General features: G+C 40.4%; 1 protein-coding gene across 1 annotated transcript in view; it reads left to right on the top strand.

Moving 5' to 3' along the window:
* LOC126463579 (baculoviral IAP repeat-containing protein 6) overlaps positions 1-22,421 on the top strand; it is a 314,074-nt gene that overhangs the window by 274,705 nt on the left and 16,948 nt on the right. Inside the window, 8 exon segments of the mRNA XM_050096169.1 lie at positions 1,870-2,113; positions 6,216-6,402; positions 7,835-7,958; positions 15,163-15,301; positions 17,150-17,202; positions 17,204-17,305; positions 17,307-17,369; positions 21,865-22,104. Of these exon segments, the coding sequence (XP_049952126.1) occupies positions 1,870-2,113; positions 6,216-6,402; positions 7,835-7,958; positions 15,163-15,301; positions 17,150-17,202; positions 17,204-17,305; positions 17,307-17,369; positions 21,865-22,104 (1,152 nt within the window).

The raw sequence follows: 22,421 nt of genomic DNA, 5'->3' as shown, positions 1-22,421 counted from the left end.
GAATAGCTGCTAGTCACCGTATGTATAGCAGAGATGCTGAGTCGCAGATAGGCATAACACAAAGACTGACACCAAGTCAGCTTTTGGCAAAAAAGGTGTTCATCAGAAATAGACCACACACACACACACACACACACACACACACACACACACACACCTATCTTTCTCCTGGGCCTAATTTCGATGGATGTAATGTCACAACATTTGTAACAGCTCATGAGAAAATACTGTGAATGGTTGTTTTTAGAAGCATTGCTTTCAGAGTTTATTTCCTTTTACGTGAAATAGGTGTGTGTGTGTGTGTGTGTGTGTGTGTGTGTGTGTGTGTGTGTGTGTCATCTATTTCTGATGAACATCTTTTTGGCTGAAAGCTTACCTGGTTGACACTTTTTGTTGTGCCTATCTGTGAGTCAGCATCTCTGCTATCTGGTGATTTTAAATCATTAACATTTTCTATTTGTGTTAGAGCTACTTAGCAGTGATGCTGCTATTGGCTGACTACATACGTTTCATATGCTCTGAAATCTGTTGTCATGAGTGAGATCACATGAATGGATGAAAAAAGAGTGTTGCATTCTCACTTTCAGTGCTTCAGAAGCCACCATGGTGTAATGGTAATTATTGGAATTAGTGTTTACACTTTTGTAATAAGAAACAATATACAGTGTGTGTGTTGCTGCACATCAAAGATCTTTACAAAATGCGGGTTTTTTACTGGGATGCATTTCCTAAAGTGCCAGAAAGTTCTGTGCTGGTGTATAAATCCTTCAGCATTCAAATGATTGATAAATTTTACAGCCCTGAGGGATAGTATATCGCCACTTAACATGGGAAAAATGTACTTTCATCCTGGAAAAAGTTTATTTTCACATGAGAAAGTGTATTTGTAACCGGGTAATCCAAGAAAAATCTGAGAAATTTTTTTTTCTTATCCACATATACACCCTGATTAATGCAAAAGATGCCACACATTTTTCCACTTCTGCTCAAGGCAGGCGTACTGTTGGTTTTGTGGTGAGCAGTTTACTATATATAAACTGACTAGTCCTTTAAGTCATGTTGAAGCAGGGCAGCTTAGTTTCAGTTGTGAGGGCAAAGTGAAAATTTCTGTTTTTGGGTGAACGTCACTGAATGTGGTTCCAGAAGGTCTGCAAATACCTCATTTACAGTGTCCATTACCCACCTCAGTGGACTCAGAATTTTTTCACAAACAATTTCTAGCAATTTGTGGGTAGGTGGAAGTTGGAGACTGTTTCATATCTGATTTCTGATGTGAAATGTCGGGTCTCTCTCTCTCTCTCTCTCTCTCTCTCTCTCTCTCTCTCTCTCTCTCTGCTAGCTACAAATTGGCACAGAAGATTGTTTGCTCTCTTTAAAATGGTAAATGACATAGCACTGAAATTTTAATGTTGTGTTGAGTACAGAAAGTTGTGCATAGATTAAAGATCTCTCTTGCATTATTTGTCATATTTTCAGTTGTAATTCATTATAAATTTGGCCGAAACTGTCACCAAGATTGCAAGACATTTTGCATCCCTTTTCTCAAAGCCTTGTCAAAGAAAGAACTTTTTATATTTTGAGCTGAAATTTTGCCCAGCATAGTTTTGGTCTCGAAGGGACATCTGTGCAAAATTTCAGTCAGATAGGAGATAATTTGATGGCAATCTGCAGTCAACTTGCTTCTGTTTTAAATTAAAAATAATTGACATGAAACTTAATATTTTATAATTTGCTAATTTGCTTAAATAGATTTTTTATAAATCAGTTTTGCAACTAGACATGGTAGTATATTTTAGTTACTTCATGAGCAATGCCATTCTGATATTGCACTACATTTTTTGGTTTATTTAAATCTTATCTTTCAAACAGGTCTTCTCAAGTTATATCAATCCTGGTGGTCAAGCTCCAACATCCTTATCCAGTAAAGATGATGACGATGATGATGATGATGATGATGATGATGACGATGATGATGAAGATGAAGATGAGGACCAAGGTGATGGCAGAATTGGGGGTACAAAGGAACAGCCACAACTACCTCGGGTGTTCTACGACCTCCTCAAGCAGTCTTGTCTCTTGCCAGCAGTCTCTGCGTATCTGAGGAATGATTCAGGTTACAGTTATAACCTATGACTAATTATTTGCAGTGACAAATTTCTTTTTCTCTTGGATCTTTATCTGTTGTTTTATTTGATTATTGTTTTTATTTTTATAGTAGATAGATGTCACATAAGTTTTGCTAAAGATATAAATTCTCTTATTTCAGATATTATAGAAGTATGAAGTTCTGTAAGTGTAAATGTCCTGTTATTAACAATATATGAATGACAGCACAAAAGTACTACTAAACATCATGTTGGGAAGGAGAGCAATAAAGACTTCATACTCAGAAGTATATTTCTCATTTTGGAAAATAACTGTGCACTATAAACGGTCTACTTTAATACACCAACAAAAAAGTCAAGAGCAATGTGTGTAAACAAATGTAATTGTGTGGCTTCAATAATTTGCTCAATTTTGAAACACAATGAAATGTGCCACATTTGTAAACAAGTACAAAACAAAATGATGGCCCAAGCGCATAGTGCTTTTGAGTACCTAGTGTTTTGAAATGAATATCAGGGTTTTAAGGCTTTCTAGATTTATTACATGAACCCTTTTGGTGCCATGCAATTTTCAAGGTATCAGCTGAAAAGTGCCAGGAGATTTTGTAGTGAATTGCAGAAGTTTGTTAAACTTACCATACATTCTGAACCGTTTGGCACAGGAGCTTAATTTTTTTTTTCTTTTATAGCTAGTACCTTCAGCTACAGGAATATGAGCAGAGTATACTATTAAGCCTCATACTTCTAAAGAAAACAGTATTTGTATTAGAGTTTTTTTACAGAAAAAATTAAAACTTTGGTTTTAATTCATATTTAGCCTCATGTAATATAATTGAACTTAAAATTTGTGTTCATATTATCACTCTACATTGTATTCTGAACGATATAATATTTGTTTGTGTGTTTCTGTCACATATTTTAGAAAACAATGCACCCTGAAAAAACTGATGTGAAAAATGGGCAAAACATCTATAATTTTGTCACTAGTTCCAACAGAAAATAACATAGTACCAATTAAGTTTTAGGATCATTTATGGACACATAAATGTTGACCAACACATTTGGGATGTAATCCCTTCTTACAGAGTACTCACATTGTTCTTGATCGTCGCTTTGTATCTTTTGTAGAGCACACAACACAGGCTCACTCCTTCTTTCCCGGTAGTATATCTACACCATGCACTGTGGGGGGTGCTAAGTTTTGTATCTTGAATCACTCCTGGGACAATGTACAGATGATTTTGCTGTTGAATTTCAGGCATGTGAGTGGTTCAGAATGATCTGCCAGGAAAGTTTCATGTGAATGGTTTCTCGGACAAAGGTAGATTTTCTTTATAAAGAAACATTCTGCCAGTTATGCTGCAAACTACTTTCTTCCATAATTTCACAGTCTTCCTCTCATCCAGATAACAGTACGTCATCATATCTGAGGAATCAATCCCTCCCATGTATTTATTATATTGAAATATGACATCAAGTTTCTTCATTTCTTCAAAGGTTGTCATTTGAAAATACTTCTCTCTGACACTGTTGTAGTAGAGGAGGAACTGATCAACAGAACTGGATTTTTCTGTGACTTCTTTTCCCTGAAGCCCCAGAGAAGCACAAAGACCTTTCTAAAGAAATTGACCTGCCCAATGTTAAATTTGGAAAGAAGATTAGGTGGGAGAAATTTTCTATTCCTCCGTATTGTGCCTTTGAGGAAGGCCCCCATGGAATACAGTTTTTCCACTACTGGAATTGACGTGAAAAAATGTCACAGAAAATGTGGTACCCCTTCTTCATGTAATTACCAAGAGCAAATAATTTTGTAGTAACTACATGGCCTAATCAGTGCTCTTTTACCTCCACTTTGTCAGCTTCACATCTTGCTCCACGGTACACATAAAATCCAAGGCACTAGTTCACCACAGAATCGTATAGCATCCAGAACATTACACCCCGTCTGTGGTGATGTTTATTAGGGAGATACTGGAGGAATTGAGAATGAGTTTTACAGCCAACAAGGCTTTCGTCAACACTCAGCTGTTGATAAGGCATATAATGGTGATGAAACACATTATTGGCAATGTTCAGCATAATATCAAACTTTGCAGTGGGGTCCTACGCTGGATGCCCAGGAGCGTGTAATTTTGTATTGTCTGTCAAGTGGAAAAATTTTGGGAGCAAAACATTCGGGAAAACCATGGAGTTCCCATATTTTCGTCTGTGGACCAGTAACTAAAAATTGTCGATTTCTTTATGAGTCCCATATTTAGTATTACTGCCACAAAAGCCCTCATTTCTGGTACTGAAGTAGGATACCCAAAGTTAATAAAATCAATTGGCGCAGCATTTATTGGTACATGTTTGGGGCCTGGTAGTTCCAAAAACGTGAAGTGATTAGGAGCAGGATTGTCCAACTCCACACTTCCTATTTCAGCAAATTGATCCACTGTCTGAAAAACCTGTAAAATCGTTCTCACTTTCACTACTTTCCGCGGTATACATCACATTCAAATGAGACTTCTTGCTTGGCGGCGCCATATTACCTTCAAAACGAATAAAAAACAACCTTGTGTTTGGAACTTGAAAATATCAATTATTGGCATCGACAATCAAAATGAAGTACTTGACGACTATCTTTCGACCTTCATTTGTCTTCACCACATCGATAAACCACGATCTGTGCCTTAGTTTGAAAGAAAAGTGCGCAAAAATGGCAGTATGATTAGATCGTACCTGGCACTCTTCACACGTACCACGCAATCCAATTGGATCGTATTTGGCACTGTAAGAGTTAACTTACAGTTATAAATAATATATCAAATGAAAGAGTAACTAAAACAGTTTCTCTGTACAAGGTAAACATTGAGTCAGTAAGCAAGGTCTTCTCAAACCTTGATCAGTGTGTCTGGTGTAATTGATGCAGAAACTACTTCATTCAGTGTTTCTGAAGTCTGGTAGACCAGCTGATAGCAGAGGCACATATGCGTGATACTTTATGAAACCCCCAAAGGTAAACATTATACAGTGTCAGACTGGATGAACATGGAGACCAATCCAGTTGCAGCTTACCATCTCATGGGGATTTGCTGACCCTAAGATGTGCACATTGTGTGTAATGGCATTTCCACATTGCATTGTAACATCAGATTCAGTCCTTGTAAACTGTAAAACACAAAAAGGTTTCTGTTTACTTGTGTCCATCTGTATGCTTAGCCCCTTTTAACAGAAGATACAGGAAATAGTACGTGCACACAGATATATATGAACAAAACTGTTTGAGTTCCTCTTTCAGTTGCTGTATTATTTATAACTGTAAGTTGCATGTAATAAATGCTACAAAGCCTTAAAACTCCAGTATTCTTTTTGAGACACCTGGTACAGTGTTGATACGGGGGAGGGGCTGTGAAGTGTAGTACTCATTGGTTTAGTATGACTACTGAGAAATTGTTGATTTTTCATTATATTTACATCATCTTATATTTCAGCTTTTTGCAGCAATACTCTATCAGCTGAGTCATCCAAGCACATCTCTCTCTCTCTCTCTTTCTGTCTGCATGCGTGCGTGCTAGCGTGCGACGGGAAAGGGGGGGGGGGGGGGGCATACATGTTGATGCAGCTTAAGCTACTATCTTCCTTTTCCCAATGGCAAAATGTACATGAAAAGGCAAATATTAGGGCCCTAGTTACGCAACAGTAAATATTTAAATCTCCATACAGAACAGTGTAAGGAGACACCCCCACCAAGTAATTGGACTTTCAATCCGAGAACATTTTTATTATTTATACCTTGACACAGTTGTGTGAAACAAGAATTTTATGAAGTAATGCATCAGCGCCCCCTCCCTTTACTTTGCGAGTGAGTAAGTGTCTGGTTCTGCCAAATACATTGCTAGGGCATTGGTGTGGAAACCATCAAGGAAAATTTCTTCTGCTGTGTTGGTTATGTTATTAAAATTCCAATATCCTTGTGGTAATGAGTGAAGAGTTATCGAACTTGATGTGTGTGGATTATGTGCATCGTATGACAAATGGTATAGGTATTTTTTGTGATAGTGTTGGGATTGAGCATTGTTATTGTTGCTGATGTTCAGCTACCTATAAATGGTTTTTAATATGTTTCAGTGTTGGACATGGCGCGACATATTCCGTTGTACCGTGCAGTGCTACAGCTTCTGCGTGCCATGGCCCTGAGCCCTCAGCTGGTGACACTGCTGCTGCCGCATGATGGCGGACAGCATGATGACCTCTCTGTCGTCTGCCTCCTTACCAAGATGCGTACTTGTGTCGACACATATGCCTCTCGTCTGAAGTTAGTAACTGCTCTCTTATTTTATCATTAATTTATGAATGAGCTACTAAATAAAACATTTGCCATACATGGAAAAAAAGCAAGTTTACAAATGTGGAAGAAATTAGTGGCATCTATTTATGTATGATTGATGAAGTAATAGTGGTTCTTTTGTTTTTAAGATCTATTGTGCAATGATTCCTTTCCTATCTTGTAAGTAGCGAACAATTTATTGTTTGTCAAATGTGGGAAACTATAACCAACTTAATGCTCTTAAGACTGTAGATTGAACTGTTATTGAAAGAATAATTTTTCAGGTGTGTTGCTTTGTACTGCACAACATTTTATTGACACATTTAACAACTATTGACAAAGACTGATGGGCTATCATAGCTCTTAGCTTCCTTTATAATACAGGTGCTGTAGTTTGATTGTTGGTCATTTTTTGTTTTCCCATTTAGTTATGTGACAGTTGAAGTTTATTCAGTGGTAACACCTATGTACCATTTATTTTTAAACTATCTTCTTTCCAATTAAAGCTGTGAGTGCATTGCTAAAATCTCAAAAATATTGGTAGTGTCAATGTTCCACAAAGCATGAATTATTATAGTTCATATTGGATAAACCATTATTTTCATGTAATGCCTGTGCTCAGATAACACAGATCAATGTAAAGGAGTGAAGTCAGTTATATATTCAGTGTAAAATGTAATGGTCCCTGTGAAGATAGTGTTCTTATAAATTTCGGTCTTATAAGGGAATTCCTAATACCTTCCACATTTTTGCCAACATTTTCAACATTTGCTTATTATGCTACTGTTGACAAAGGTAATAAACATTGTGTAGTTCAATTATAGTCGTTCTTAATGCTATTACAATCACTGCTTCCATTAAGATTTATATATAATATTTATAATATCCACTTTATTTCTGGTTTTACTGGTTACTGGCTTCTCAACCTTACATATTTTGGTGCACAATCTGTGATATTCAGGATTAATATGATAATACCTTTTAGTTTTATTCAGTTAAACATATCTTTATGAACAGTTGAAGTCAAATATTTCTCTGTGGATGCTGCTATGAAACAACTGAAACTTGTCTGTGAAATCGAGAGAAGTTTCTTGCAAGGGTAATTAGAGTTGCACCCACTTCCCTCTCCGTATAGTATAGATGTCCTTGTATATGGCAGGAACAAGGGGAGACATCCTTTGCTTGACACAACTAGGACACTACAAATACTGTAATATTAGGAGACACTGTAAACTTCTCTCAGGACTGTATGAAAGTGATGGATTTAATATGTAATTTGTCTTGTGAGACACCTGCTTTGCAGGTTGTTTTAGAGTCACCTGCTTTGTAGATTGTCATCTCTCTCTTGTGATATTTTTGCCGCGTATTGTTTCTTTAACTACTGTTTGATTTACATTTTCAATCTTTTTATATTTTAAAGGCTCAATAAATCAAAAGGTAATGGAAAATCTCGAAGTAATGCAAAACTGCAGGAAGAAGTTGAACAGGATGAAGGTCTTGCACTTTTAATTCCAGACATTCAAGAAACTGCTAATATTGTACAGGTATGCCACTGTTGATCGTACATACAAATTTCGTCGTCATATATATTTCTAAGGAATGAATGTTCTAGATTACTTGATGTCATCAGTCTTTGATTTATGATTTGGATTTGCATAGTTGTCCTTTAAAGTAATGTCACAGTCTTAAGCACTGTTCAGTGATCAACAACTTCTGAGACAAAACTCTTGCTTCATTTTATCTACAATCCCTTCAGTCATGCATGCAGGTGGCAATGCTGAACGTTTTGTCCCATATCAGATGTATTTTTAGCACACATTTCTTTGAAGAGTATAACTGATAAAGATGTAATAGTTAAAATGGAGATTCTGAGACGCAAATAGGAAATAGACAAAACCTACAAACCTACACACACACACACACACAAAGTGTCTGACTGTTAAGGCCAGACCGTGAGCAGCAGTTTATGGTGGGAGAGCCAACTGGGCAATGGGGTAAGGAGGAGGCGGGGGCAGGGAGGGGGAAGGATAGCAGGGTGAGGGTTAGGGATGTAAAATGCAACTTGTGGAGCATACAGGAATGCGGTGGACGGAGGGTAGGTGCAGTCGGAAGGTTAGGGGGAGGGGTAGCAGAAAAAAAGGGAAGTAAAAACACAGTGAGCTGGGTGGTGGAATAGAGGGCAACGTAGTGCTTCCCTGTTCCCATGAACAGGGAAGGGTAGATGGATAAGGACAGTGACTAAAGAAGGTTGATACCAGGAGGGTTACAGGAATGTAGGATATTTTGGGGGGAGAGTTCCCACCTGTGTGATTCAGAAAAGCTGGTGTCGCTGGAAAGAATCTAGATGGCACAGGCTGTGGAGCAGTTATTGAAATGAAGAACACCGTGTTGGGCAGTGTGCTCAGTAATTGGGTGGTCCAACTGTTTCTTGGCCATAGATTGTCGGTGGGCATTCGTGCAGACCTTGTTGGTTGTCATGCCCACATAGTGATTGCAGCTTAGCTTGTAAATCACCTGACTTGTTTCACTCATAGCCCCTGTCTTTGATGGGATAGGTGATGCTTGTGACTGGACTGGAGTAGGTGGTGGTGGTGGTGGGGGTGTATTGGACAGGTCTTGCATCTAGGTGTATTACGTGGATATGAGCCATGAGGCAAAGGGTTGGGAGCAGGGCTTGTGTACAAATGGACGAGGATACTGTGTGGGTTCAGTGGGTGGCGGAATTCCACTGCGGGAGGGGTGGGACGGGTAGTGGGTAGGACATCTCTCATTTTGGGGCACAACACAAGCTATTTGAAATTCTGGTGGAGAATGTGATTTAGTTGCTCCAGTCCTGGGTGGTATTGAGTCACGAGGAGACTGCTCCTCTGTGGGTGCACAGTGGGACTTTGGGAGGTAGTGGGTGACTGGAGAAATAAGGCACAGGAGATATGTTTTTGTACAAGGTTGGGAGGGTAATTACTGTCTGTGAAAGCCTCAATGAGACCTTTGGTATATTTCAAGAGGGATTGATTGTCACTGCAGATGCAATGGTCACAGGTGGCTAAGCTGTATGGCAGAGAATTCTTGGTGGCAGCTGTCACAATGAAAGAGATATTGGTGGTTGATAGGCTTGATATGACTGGAGGTACTGATGTAGCCATCTCTGAGGCAGAGGTCAACATTGAGGAATTTACTGAGTGAGGTGGCATTGGTTAGCACACTGGACCCACAATTGGGAGGACAGTGGTTCAACCACGCATCTGGCCATTCTGATTAAGGTTTTCCGTGATTTCGCTAAATCACTTCAGATAAATACTGGGATGGTTCGTGTGAGAGGGCACAGCCGACTTCCTTCCCCATCCTTCCCTAACCCAATGGGACCGGTGACCTTGCTATTTAGTCCCCTCTCCGTTTGAACCAACCAACCATCGAGGAAGGTGGGTTGTTGTGTTTAGTGGGACCAAGTGAATCTCAGATCTCGTAAGCCAATACCATATTACCTGCAAACTACCCTCCTATATAAAAGATACCAACCATTTCCCCCACCGACTCTTCACAATTCCTGTTCGTTTACCATATGCTACGCAGCATCTCACTATTGATGCCACCTCCCTTTACATTCACATTCACATTCCTAATGCCCATGGCCTTACTGCTATTGAACAAACAGATCTGGGGTACGGCTATGGGGACCTGCATGGCACTATCCTGTGCCAACTTATTCATGGGCTCGCTAGAGGAATCCTCCCAAAACACCCAGAATCACAAACCACTCACCTGGTTCAGATTCATTGATGAAATCTTCGTGATCTGGATCAAGGGTGAGGCCACTCTATCCACATTTGCCCAGAACCTAACAGCTTCTCCCCCATTAACTTCACTTGATCCTACTCAACCCAACAAGCCTCCTTTTTGATGTTGACTTCCACGTCAAAGACGGCTACATCAGTACCTCCGTCCATATCAGACTCACCGACCACCAGCAGTACCATCACTCTGGCAGCTGCCACCCATTCTATACCAAGAAGTCCCTTCCAACAGACTGGCTGTTGCGTCTGCAGTGGCAATATACTGCAGGTCTCACTTTTACACAAACAGATCTCCCATGGCTTATCTCTCCAGTCACCCACCACCTCCCAACATCCCACCATCCAGCCACAGAGGAGCAGTCTCCTCATGACTCAGTGCCACCCACGACTGGAGCAGCTAAATCACAGTCTCTGGCAGGTTTTCGGCTACCTCTCATTGTGCCCCGAAATGCTAAATGTGTGGTGTCACCGCCAGACACCACACTTGCTAGGTGGTAGCCTTTAAATCAGCCGTGATCCGTTAGTCTATCAGTGATTGCAGACCGAGCGCCGCCACACGGCATGTCAAGTCTAGGGCGACTCCCTAGCACTCGCCCCAGTTGGACAGCCGGCTTTGCTAGCGATGGTTCACTGTCTACATACGCTCTCATTTGCCGAGATGACAGTTTAGCATAGCCTTCAGCTACGTCATTTGCTACAACCTACTAATTATCCTTCCCTCCCCTCCCACAGTGATATTCCACTGCACACTGAACCTACACAATATCCTCGTCCATCTGTACACAACCCCTGCTCCCAGCCCCTTGCCTCATGGCTCACATCCATGTAATAGAACTAGATAAAAGACCTATTCCATACATACTCCCACTACCACCTACTCCAGTCCAATCACAAGCATCACCTATCACATCAAAGGCAGGGTTACCTGTGAAACCAGTCATGTGATCTACAAGCTAAGCTGCAACCACTGTGCTGCATTCTACATGGGCATAACAACCAGCAAGGTATGTGTCCCCATCAATGGCCATTGACAAACTGTTTCCAAGAAACAGCTGGACCACCCCATTGCTGAGCATGCTGCCCAACATGATGTTCTTCATTTCAGTGACTGTTTCACATCCTGTGCCATGTGAATCTGTCCCACCAACACCAGCTTTCCTGAATTTCGCAGGTGGGAAATCTCCCTGCAATGTATCCTATGTTCCCGTAACTCTCCAGGCCTCAACCTCCGTTAGTCGCAGTCCTTACCCATGTAGCCCTTTTCCTGTTCTCATTCCAGCACTATGTTGCCCTCTATTCCACCAATGCACCCACAGTCCGTTTACTTCTCTCTTTCCATTTCCCCCACCCCCACCCCCTCCGCTGCCTGCCCTCTCCCTTCTGACTGCACCTAGCTGCCCTACCCTCTCTCCATCTCATCCCTGTATGCTCCCACAAGCAGCACTTTTCCGTCCCCCACCCCTACCCTGCTAACTGTCCACCTCCATGCCCCAGCTTCCTTCTTACCCCCATCGCCCAGTTGCCTCTCCCATCATGTTCTGCTGCTCGCATTCTGGCCTCAACTGCCAGAAACTATGGTTTGTGTGTGTGTGTGTGTGTGTGTGTGTGTGTGTGTGTGTGTGTGTGTGTGTGTGTGCGTGCGTGTGCGTGTGTGTGTTGTATATTTCCGTTGAAGGCCTTGTTGGCCAAAAGCTCACTTTATGGTAGCCTTTTTGTTGTACATATCTGCGACTCAGCATCTCAGCTATATACTGAGTAGCAAGTATCCTTTCCATAAGATACATTCTATCCTGGATTTTCCATTACTTAAAAATTGAAATGGTTATATGGTTGGATTACTCACTATTCATGCTAAGGACAGTCTGAAGTTATTAATAGTATCAATGGGAAAAATCAGCTGAAAGAATTGTAAATACAAATTAACAGAATGGTTGGCCAGATCTTACATTTTGGAGGCCAAATTCCAGGCACTACTGATAGAAACACTTAAAAGTTAAAATACTATTCCTAGCTGTGGGACTTGGTTATGCACTACCGTCAGCAGGAAGGAGGGATTGATTGGGGATGTTGAAAAGATGGGACAGACTGAGAGGGACATATGTGTTGTGAGGATTACAGGGATGTAGGAGAAGGAGGAGGACTGACTTTGAAGTATCTCATGTTGTACCATGTAGTTTTATATTTTGGAGTGATGAATCTCCAGCGTCAACTGAAAAAGTATAAGTAACAATGTAGTGGAGATACTGAGTCGCGATAGGTACAACAAAAAGATTCACACAATTAAAGCTTTCGGCCATCAAGGCCTTTGTGAGCACTACACACACACACACACACACACACACACACACACACACGTAAACGCAACTTGCACACACATCTGCAGTCTCAGAGAGCTGAAACCACACTGACATTCCATCCTGGATTTTCCATTGTTTGAAAAACTATAAATAGCAAACATGACTTCAGTTAATAATACATTTGGTTAATTACAAATTTAATCGTAGAAAACTATTGTAATCCAAGTGAGTCAGCTAAATGTGCAAAAGTATAAATATGTAAATGGGTTTTTATTTTCGTTGTGTAGGCTATTTAATAACAAAAACATTAGCTTGTGTTCTACATATTTGCATAAATCACTTCATGACAGTATTCTTATAAATGACACACAAATTGAAACATTTGTTGCCGTTGTTGATCCTAGGACGCAGTTTCCAAACCAGACGAAGATTTTTAAATGTATATGTTTTAAATTTGGTCTCAATATGAATTGAGCTCAAAGTACTGAGCATAAACCCTCATGTGAATATACCGTCTCTGGTTGCACATCCTTTAATACTACGTATTTTACTTACTAATGTAAATTTTTCTTGATGAGTTTCAAGATTTATAAGAAAATAATGTGATAATTTTCACCAGGTGCTGGCAGAGTTAACCAGCAAAAGTTAGTAAAAAGAATACTTTTTGGCTGCCATTCCCTAGATGTAATTCCACCGGGAAGGGAATAGAATGGATAGAAAATTATGGACTAAGCTATTATTGAATATTAGGGTGAAACTGGAGAAGCTAAAATTGAATTTGAACCTTAAAAGAAATTGATACAAGAGGGGGAAAATGATTTTTCTTTGTCGTTGAATACTTAATCACAATAAAGACACCTTTTCAGTGGCTTTGCCTTGCTGTGCTATCATATATCTCAAGGATAGTGTTGAAAGGTATGTTTATACCGAAGTATTGAATTTGAACTAAATCTTAGAATAACTGCCTCAGCCTGAAATGATTCCAAAAAAAGTAAAAAAATGAATACAAATGCTTTATTATTATCATCATTTGTAGGTTAAAAGAATCCACAATCCTTCAAGTGAAGAAGAATGTGGAGGAAGAGGGATGTTATTCTGCGAGTATACTATCTGAAACAGTGTACTTAATCTTATTTGACAGATAGACAAGGTGTTGAAGCTTTCCTTGTAACTGATTATAAACATTGTTTTAGTAATCTTCTGCGTTAACAGTGTGAGCCACATTATTACTCTGCACAGACTACACTTAAATTTGAAATGTCAGTCTTCGTTACAGTGGAACAGCAAATTACACTGAAGAGCCAAAGATACTGGTACACCTGCCTAATATCGTGTGGACCCCTGCAAGCATGCGGTGCCGCAACCCAACGTGGCATGGACTCAATTAATGTGTGAAGTAATGCTGGAGGGAACCAATACCATCAATCCTGCAGGGCTGCCCATAACTCTGTAAGAGTACAAGGGGTGGGGATCTTTTTTGAACAGTACGTTGCAAGGCATCCCAGATAAGCTCAATGATGTTTATGTCTGGGGAGCTGGGTGGCCAGTGGAAGTGTTTAAACTCAGAAGAGTGTTCCTGGAGCCACTCATAGCAATTTCGGACGTATGGGGTGTCACATTGTCCTGCTAGAATTGCCCAAGTTCATCAGAATGCACAATGGATATGAATAGATGCAGGTGATCAGACATGTTACTTGCCTGAGTCGTATCTAGACATATCAGGGTTCCCATATCACTCGAGCTGCACATGCCCTATACCATTACAGAGCCTCTACCAGCATGGAACAGTCCCCCACCAGTGTGCAGGGTCCATGGATTCATGAGATTTTCTCCATACCCATACATGTCCATCCACTCAATACAATTTGAAACTAGACTCGTCCAACCAGTCAACATGTTTCCAGTCATCAATAATCCAGTGTCTGTGTTGACGGGCCCAGGTGAGGCGTAAAACTTTGTGTCGTGCAGTCATCATGGATACACGAGTGGGCCTTTGGTTCTGAAATCCCATATTGATGGTGTTTCGTTGAATGGTTCACACGCTGACACTTGTTGATGGCCCAGCATTCAAATCTGCAGCAATCTGTGGAAGGGTTGCATTTCTGTCACGTTCAATGACTCAAGTCATCATTGGTCCCATTCTTGCAGGATCTTTTACGGCCGCAGTGATGTCGGAGATTTGATGTTTTGGATTCCTGATATTCACAGTACACTTGTGAAAATGATTGTATGGAAAAATTCCCACTTCATCACTACCTCAGAGATGCTGTGTCTGATCGCTTGTGTGCCAACTGTAACACCACGTTTAGACTCACTTAAATCCTGATAACCTGCCATTGTAGCAGCAGTAACCGATCTAACAACTGCACCAGACACTTGTTTTATATAAGTGTTGCCGACCGCAGTGGCGTATTCTGTGTGTTTACGTATCACTGTATTGGAATACGCATTCCTATACCAGTTTCTTTGGTACTTCAGTGTATTTAAGATAGGAATGACTGCTTGCAAGTGAAAGATAATGACCAAGAATGTTTCCGTTTGTAGTAGATTATTGGTGGGGTAGCAACATTAAAAATAAAAGCCTACAGAAGTAGTGGTCATCAAAAATTTCTTTATTATGCATAACATTTTTGTAATTATTGTCTATTTCTGTTTTTCAGGCTGCAACAGACAGACTGACAATGGAAGATGGCCAAGAGAGTTCTGTTGTAAGAGAAGGGCCTCATTTAAGTAATATAGACCTTCCTTTAAGGTCCCATGAGGAGAGGTACCTTGAAGTAATGAGGAGACTGCAATTTGGTATGTGTTTAACATATATTGTGGCCCCAGTAGTCTGGTACTAACCAATCTTGAGAGAGAGAGAGAATGAGGGGGTGGGGGGGGGGGGGGGGGGGGGGGGTTTATATGCTGGTCTCTACTGTATCATTCCAAGGAAGGTCAGACAGAGGAGAACATCTGATCAGCAGATGGTCTAAAGCTGATACATTGACCAAAGCAAAGAGATATTTGTGCCACCCAGAGGCCAAACTGATGAACTCCATTGTTTATAATATTTCTACTTTTTCTTATAAAAACCTCTGTGGTCACAATATTTGGCTTCATTAATTCTTGCATGGATAGGTGACAACTCTTTGCAGAGCAACTGAATGTTATGTTTCAGCTTTCGGAGGACAAAGCGACTAACTTCAATTTTCTTACTTGTATTTCCATGACATTTGCTTCTTCGTATTTAATCTCAAGTATTACATTTAGCATCCTCAATACTGATTTTATGTGAGCATTGCATCTTAGTAACACCCGTACATAGCATAAAGCTAACAAAATCAAATTCATGTGATAAATGGAAATTTTATGTATGCAGCTTTCGCTGTGATGATTTTGATAACAACAAAGGGTTTATGTATATGAGGCCAGAAACAGAAGGTTCTTTGATGTCACAAGAAGCAGCTACATGCCTAAAACAGCACATAACAAACAATGCAAACGACCACAAGTATATTCTGACTTAGACTTATGTACCGATCAGAATCGAAACCAAAATAACAATGATGAAGCTGCTACAAAGTTCTGCAATTAAAGTGGGTATTATTGACTTGCAGTTTTTCATATCTGGATGCAGCTATCTGCCAAATAACTCCAACAAACTCTGTTACAATGTAATCCATTACTGCAAAACAAAGGACCAGTTAGCAGTAGATAAAATGAATTATAATGATTTTTTGTCTATAAAAATTTTTGAAGACACCATGATAAACTGCAAGAAGGCAGCCACTGGCTTAGCTGTAAACTGGCGTGACATAGAATAAATTAAATTGAAGAGGTTGCTACCTTACACTCTTCAGTACAGTATCACTTTTTCCATTCGTTACTGCTAATTTGAAGAAATCTACAACAGGATGCCATTCTGCATTCGCAAATATAAACCATGATGCGCTAAACTCAGGAATTCATGCCATGAGCAAGGGAGAGGGGGCAGATCTCGAGCCCCCCCCCCCCCCCCCCCCCCCCCCCCACTCATTTTGAGTAGTATGCTTAAAAAGTGAGGACTTTGCAGTTACTTCCAGGTTCATGGAAGATTGGCTGAGTTTCTTGTGTCTAGTGTCAGTGGAGATTCTCATCACTGGTGGGTGTATCCCACATCCTATGGTCTGCCTCCCTTTGTAACCATCCTGGACCCCCCCCCCTCACCCCCCCCTCTCTCCCTTCATCCCCCTTCCTCCCTCTCGAAGGGACTACCAGTTCTGAAAGCTAGGTAGTGTGTCACTTTTTCATATATTTATCAGGAATACTGCATATTTTGCTTCCGAAATATAAGTACTGGCCACCAGTTCTGTCTCATAATTGTAGTGTTCTTTATTGAATTTTCTTTTGATATGATAAAGTGCTAACTTAGGCTGTTGCTCCCTCTGTTGAAACTGCTAACTTAGGCTGTTGCTCACTCTGTTTTAGAAGCAAACTCGTAAATACTGATTGTGTGCTTTATTGTCTCCATAAGCACTATTCTTCTCTCTCCGTTTCCAAAGTAATATTTTTTTCTAAATTTATAACTGAACTGTACTTAGTAAATGCATTAGAAGTTAATATAAGGTGTGGGAATATGATAAAAATAATCTCATTAAATACTTCATATATCATTATTTGTTACAGATACATATGAAATGATAACAGAAAGTAGCGAAGGAGGATATCAGTTTGTAGTCCTCATACCATTTTGAATCGAATGTGAGGTCTGCTGGAGAAAGAAGTCACCCAGCTCGCATGAAGCGACTGGCACAAGAGACAGTGACACTGTCTACATCACTCGCCACTTTCGTACAGCAGTTCTGTGTTTGTTCGTTGCGACACCGACAGGCTTGATATAATGAAGGTATGTTGGGTATTTGTAAATATGTATCTTAGATAGATGTCAGTAAAGTTGAAATAATGTGTTCTAAATAAGTTAATAGTTTTCAGTGTTCATTTTGTGTATATGTGGTTAGAAAAAATGCAATTTTCACCATGTCTATTTGACTTGTATACCTAAATGTGTTAGCACACTGGACTCGCATTCAGGAGGACGACGGTTCAATCCCGTCTCCAGCCATCCTGATTTAGGTTTTCCGTGATTTCCCTAAATCATTTCAGGCAAATGTCGGGATGGTTCCTTTGAAAGGGCACGGCCGATTTCCTTCCCAATCCTTCCCTAACCCGAGCTTGCGCTCCGTCTCTAATGACCTGGTTGTCAACGGGACGTTAAACACAAACCACCACCACCACCTAAATGTGTTATGAGTCAATATGGACCATGTTTCTCCATTGTAATGTAAATAAATTTTGGGCCGTTGATGACCCTTCACAAACATTTCATTTGTTATTGATTCCAAGTTACCCATTGTGTCGAACAGTTCCTTTTCTAATACCTCCACTCAGTATACTAAATTGTATGGATGTAATCACGTATAAATGTTCCACTTTATTCTCTAGTCTTTCTTTCACCAATTCTACATAATCTTCTAATTGCTGTACAAGTGTAATTGAGAACTTATCTTGACCATTCTATGCAATAATTAGCTATCTGTCTGAGTAAATTTTTCGCTCATCACTTTAATTTCTGTTGATTGGTTTAAAATTGCCTGTCTTAATTCTATTAATTTCAGTACCATCGTATTTACAAGTGTTTCTCAACTAACATTACCATCTGTGAGAGGCATTCTGTCAATCTCCTAATGAATAATGATGTCAAAAGTCACAATTGATATTGTAACTTGTTATTAATGATAAATTATTTGGCTTTCATTTTATCTTTTGGTAATTTACTGGTACTAAATTATCTGAACAAGTTTTATATCTGAATGGGATAATGTTGTCACTATCTTAACTGACAAAATCTACTGTAGTTGAGAAATCACTTCATAGTATATTGAAACTTAAAGGAAAAGAACCCATTACATTTTAATAAAGTGGATCCCCTGGTAAGTATGTGAAATGCCACCTGTGTGCGCCGTCTCTCGTTGTCGCACACCTCTGCCTTCAGTTACTGGGTCTCATCTTGTCGTTCGTAGATGTTGTGTTGACTGTTTATTGAACCACCTGGCCACATTGTATACAAATTACTGTCCGTAGAATGCAAGTTGCCATCATACTTTAATTTAGTTGAGCCCGTCTACCATGTAAAAGAGATTTTAAAATCTAAAAGGAACCTCTCTGAAGAAAAGAAATAAGAGCAAGAAAAATAAGAGTGTCGTTTGGGTGAGCTACAAAACTGCATTACTTTGACCAAAAGTCCTTGCACTCCTTCACAGATGGTGATTTAATTAACAATTACTTCATATGTACAACTGAATATTTATGTCTACTTCAGGTAGAACAGTTTCTTCATGGTGACATTATCAGACTCGACAAATCGTGTGGTCTCATTCCTTCACAGCCTCAACACTTTTACTCCCATCTGCTTCATCTGGTCCTCCTCAACCCAAAATGCCACTTTCCTGGACATTGACCACCCTACCTGATGGCTCCATCCACTCCTCTGTTCACATTAAACCCACCAACCACCAACAGTACCTACATTTCAACAGGTGTCATCTTTTCCACACCAAAAAATCCGTCCCGTACAGCCTGGCCATCTGGAGACGGCGTATCTACATTGACAAGGACACACTTGCTGAGTATGCTGAGGGTCTCAGTAGAGCTTTCACATACAGGCACTAACCATCAGACCTCCTGTCCTCCACCACCTCCAAGAACCAGCTACAAAGGAGTGCTTCCTTCATCACCTTGTACCACCCCGGAGTGGAAAGAATGAAGCCCAGTCTTCATCAGGGCTTTGATTAGCTATCATCATTCTCTGAAATGAGGGACATCCTACCCAAGATCCTTCCATCTCTCCTCCAAAAAAATGGTGTTCTATCATCCACCAAACCTCCACAACATTCCGGTCCACCCCATGCGACTCGCAATCCAAACCTCTCACAGATGGTAATGTTAGTTGAGAAACAATTGTAAATACGATGGTACTGAAATTAATAGAATTAAGACAGGCAATTTTAAACCAATCAACAGAAATTAAAGTGATGAGCGAAAAATTTACTCAGACAGATAGCTAATTATTGCATAGAATGGTCAAGATAAGTTCTCAATTACACTTGTACAGCAATTAGAAGATTATGTAGAATTGGTGATTGGCAGGGATCATATCCCTGTGGAAGACCCAGGTGCAAGACTGCCCAGTCCACCCACTCAGCTAGAGGCTTATCCTGTTCCATTGGAGGTTGGACCACATGTGAAAGTAGCCAGGTCATATACCAGTTCTGCTCCAATCATTGCACAGCTTTTTATTCAGTATGAATGCCAACCAGGTATCCACCAGGATGAATGGCCACTGTCAAACTGGCCAAGAACAGATAGACCAATCAGTGGCAAGACACGCAGCTGAACATAATATGCTTGATATCAGCGGCTGCTTCACAACCCGCACCATCTGAATCCTTCCCTCCACCACCAGCTTTTCTGAACTGTACAAATAGGAGTTACCCTTACAGCACATTCTCCTCTCCCAAAATTATCCTGGCTGGGGCCACTGTCCCCACACACACACACACACACACACACACACACACACACACACACACACACACACACACACACACACACACACACACAGTTTTCGCCCACTCTGGTGTATTGCCTCCTTCCTATTCACATCCCCTTAACATCTTTGTTTACAGCCCTCTGGCAACACATCCACCTGCCTTTCCCCTTCACTGCTCCTCTCCTTTTGCACTCGCTGTCCTCTCCCTCTCCACAGCTGCACCTGGTGGCAGACTTTTCATGCCTTCTACTACTCCTTGCACACTCTGCCAAACAGCTCTTTCCCTACCTCCCCTTCCCCCCACCCTCCCCAATCCATATCCTGCTACCCCTTTCCCATTCCCCCCCCCCCCCCCCCCTACCCTGTTATCCCTTGTCCTTACCTGCCACCTCCAGATTGCTGCAACCATTCAACAAGACAGTTGCTTTCCGGTCTCAGATGCCAGAGATGGTAGCAATGTGTGTGTGTGTGTGTGTGTGTGTGTGTGTGTGTGTGTGTGTGTGTGTGTGTGTGTGTGTTTTTACTTTTCTGAAGAGGCATTTGTGTGAAAGTTAGTCTTTTCGTTGTGCCTGCCTGTAACTCAAAGTGTCATCTTTATGGTAGGTAGTGATCTATTGTTAAATTACGCTTTATTAGTTGGCACATAGTCACTCTCTAAGTATAACCTGGGATAGTTCCTGCTAGTCTTTGAATTGTTTTACTATCCCTATGCAGTTTTAACACTTGAGCTGGCACATGTATGTATAAAGTGCACCAACCAAAACTAAAATGATTTTGTGTGGTTCCATTGTTGTTTCACAACTGCAAACCCATACCTATTTCTTCATTATTGCTTCAGATAACACAGCAATAAATTGTGCTGTCGTACGATCAAGTGACCAGCAGTAATATAAAATACAAAGTGAGCTAGGTGAGAAAAAATGTACAATCCGTGCAAAAAAAATTACCCTGATTACGAACTAGCAACATAATCCCACATTGAGGCAGTTGTCTACAAGATAATTAATGATTGAACAAGCAGCTGGCTGGGATCTGATGCAACTGCACTGCTTCAAGTGGGTCATTACTGACTCTGTACTGCCTGTTCTTGGTAACAGAGTGCTATAGTGGAAATTTGTTTCATTATTGTTTAATAAAACAGTGGTTTAGCACATATTACGTAAGTTTATTTTCTCGTTATTTAAATAAACTAAAACTGAACTGTGGTTTTGATCATATTGTTTACCTTTGTGACATAAAGACAGCCATTCTGTGTGTGTGTACAAAGTGCGCCGCGCACCCACCTGTGTTATGAAAAATGGTGTGCCCACTCGAGGGTAAAGATTCGTGTGCCTCCAACAATACTGTGCTCACAGTAAAGACCTGTGACTGAAACTGAAAATAAACCCTTACAACCCCTGACCCCCTTCTACTCACCCCCACCCCACCTCTCCATTTTTTCCTCTCTATCCTTTTCTTCTTCTCTTTTTAAAAATTGATTGAGACACTGGTGATCAGAAGTAGTAATATTTGTCGGTCTTTTCCTATGTTCAAAGTGCAGTTAGAGTAATATATCTTGAAACAGTTTCATGTGAAGGCGAGGTACAGCATTAGTGCTTCCATTATGGTGCACTGACTTTGGTCCAGCAATAAAGTTAAAATGATGTAATAACAGAACTTTTCTGTGTGACATGCAGAAACTTGCACTGGCAAAGTACAATTTTCTTTACGTCCTGTATGCTCAAAAATTCAGGAAAGTGTGTCTTTTATCATGAATACTTGATTATAGTGGTATGAAATGGTTATTTTACAGGTCCTGATAACAGGCCCTGCAGAGACACCGTATGCTAATGGCTGCTTTGAATTCGATGTCTACTTTCCTCCTGATTATCCAAACTCACCAATGTTAATTAATCTGGAAACCACTGGTCATCACACAATAAGGTTTAATCCAAATCTATACAATGATGGCAAAGTGTGTCTGAGTGTTCTTAATACTTGGCATGGGCGCCCTGAAGAAAAGTGGAATGCGCAGACATCAAGTTTCCTACAGGTAATAATACTATTTCCATAAAAAGTTTTGTTTCACAAATCACGGAACAATTTTCTGAGATGGACAGATGAATTGCAAGCTTAATCATAAGAAGGCAGGGTTATTTAGGTACTAATGTAGAGGGTAAAAATTGTAGAGAGAGACCAAGAGATGAATACACTAAGCAGATTCAGAAGGATGTAGGTTGCAGTAGGTACTGGGAGATGAAGAAGCTTGCACAGGATAGAGTAGCATGGGGAGCTGCATCAAATCAGTCTCAGGACTGAAGACCCCAACAACAACAACAACAACAATGTTCTTAAAACCCAATGTCAACA

Source organism: Schistocerca serialis, chromosome 1 (genome assembly GCF_023864345.2).
Source record: "Schistocerca serialis cubense isolate TAMUIC-IGC-003099 chromosome 1, iqSchSeri2.2, whole genome shotgun sequence".
Lineage (NCBI taxonomy): Eukaryota > Metazoa > Arthropoda > Insecta > Orthoptera > Acrididae > Schistocerca > Schistocerca serialis.
This window is presented reverse-complemented; position numbering and strand designations above follow the sequence as displayed.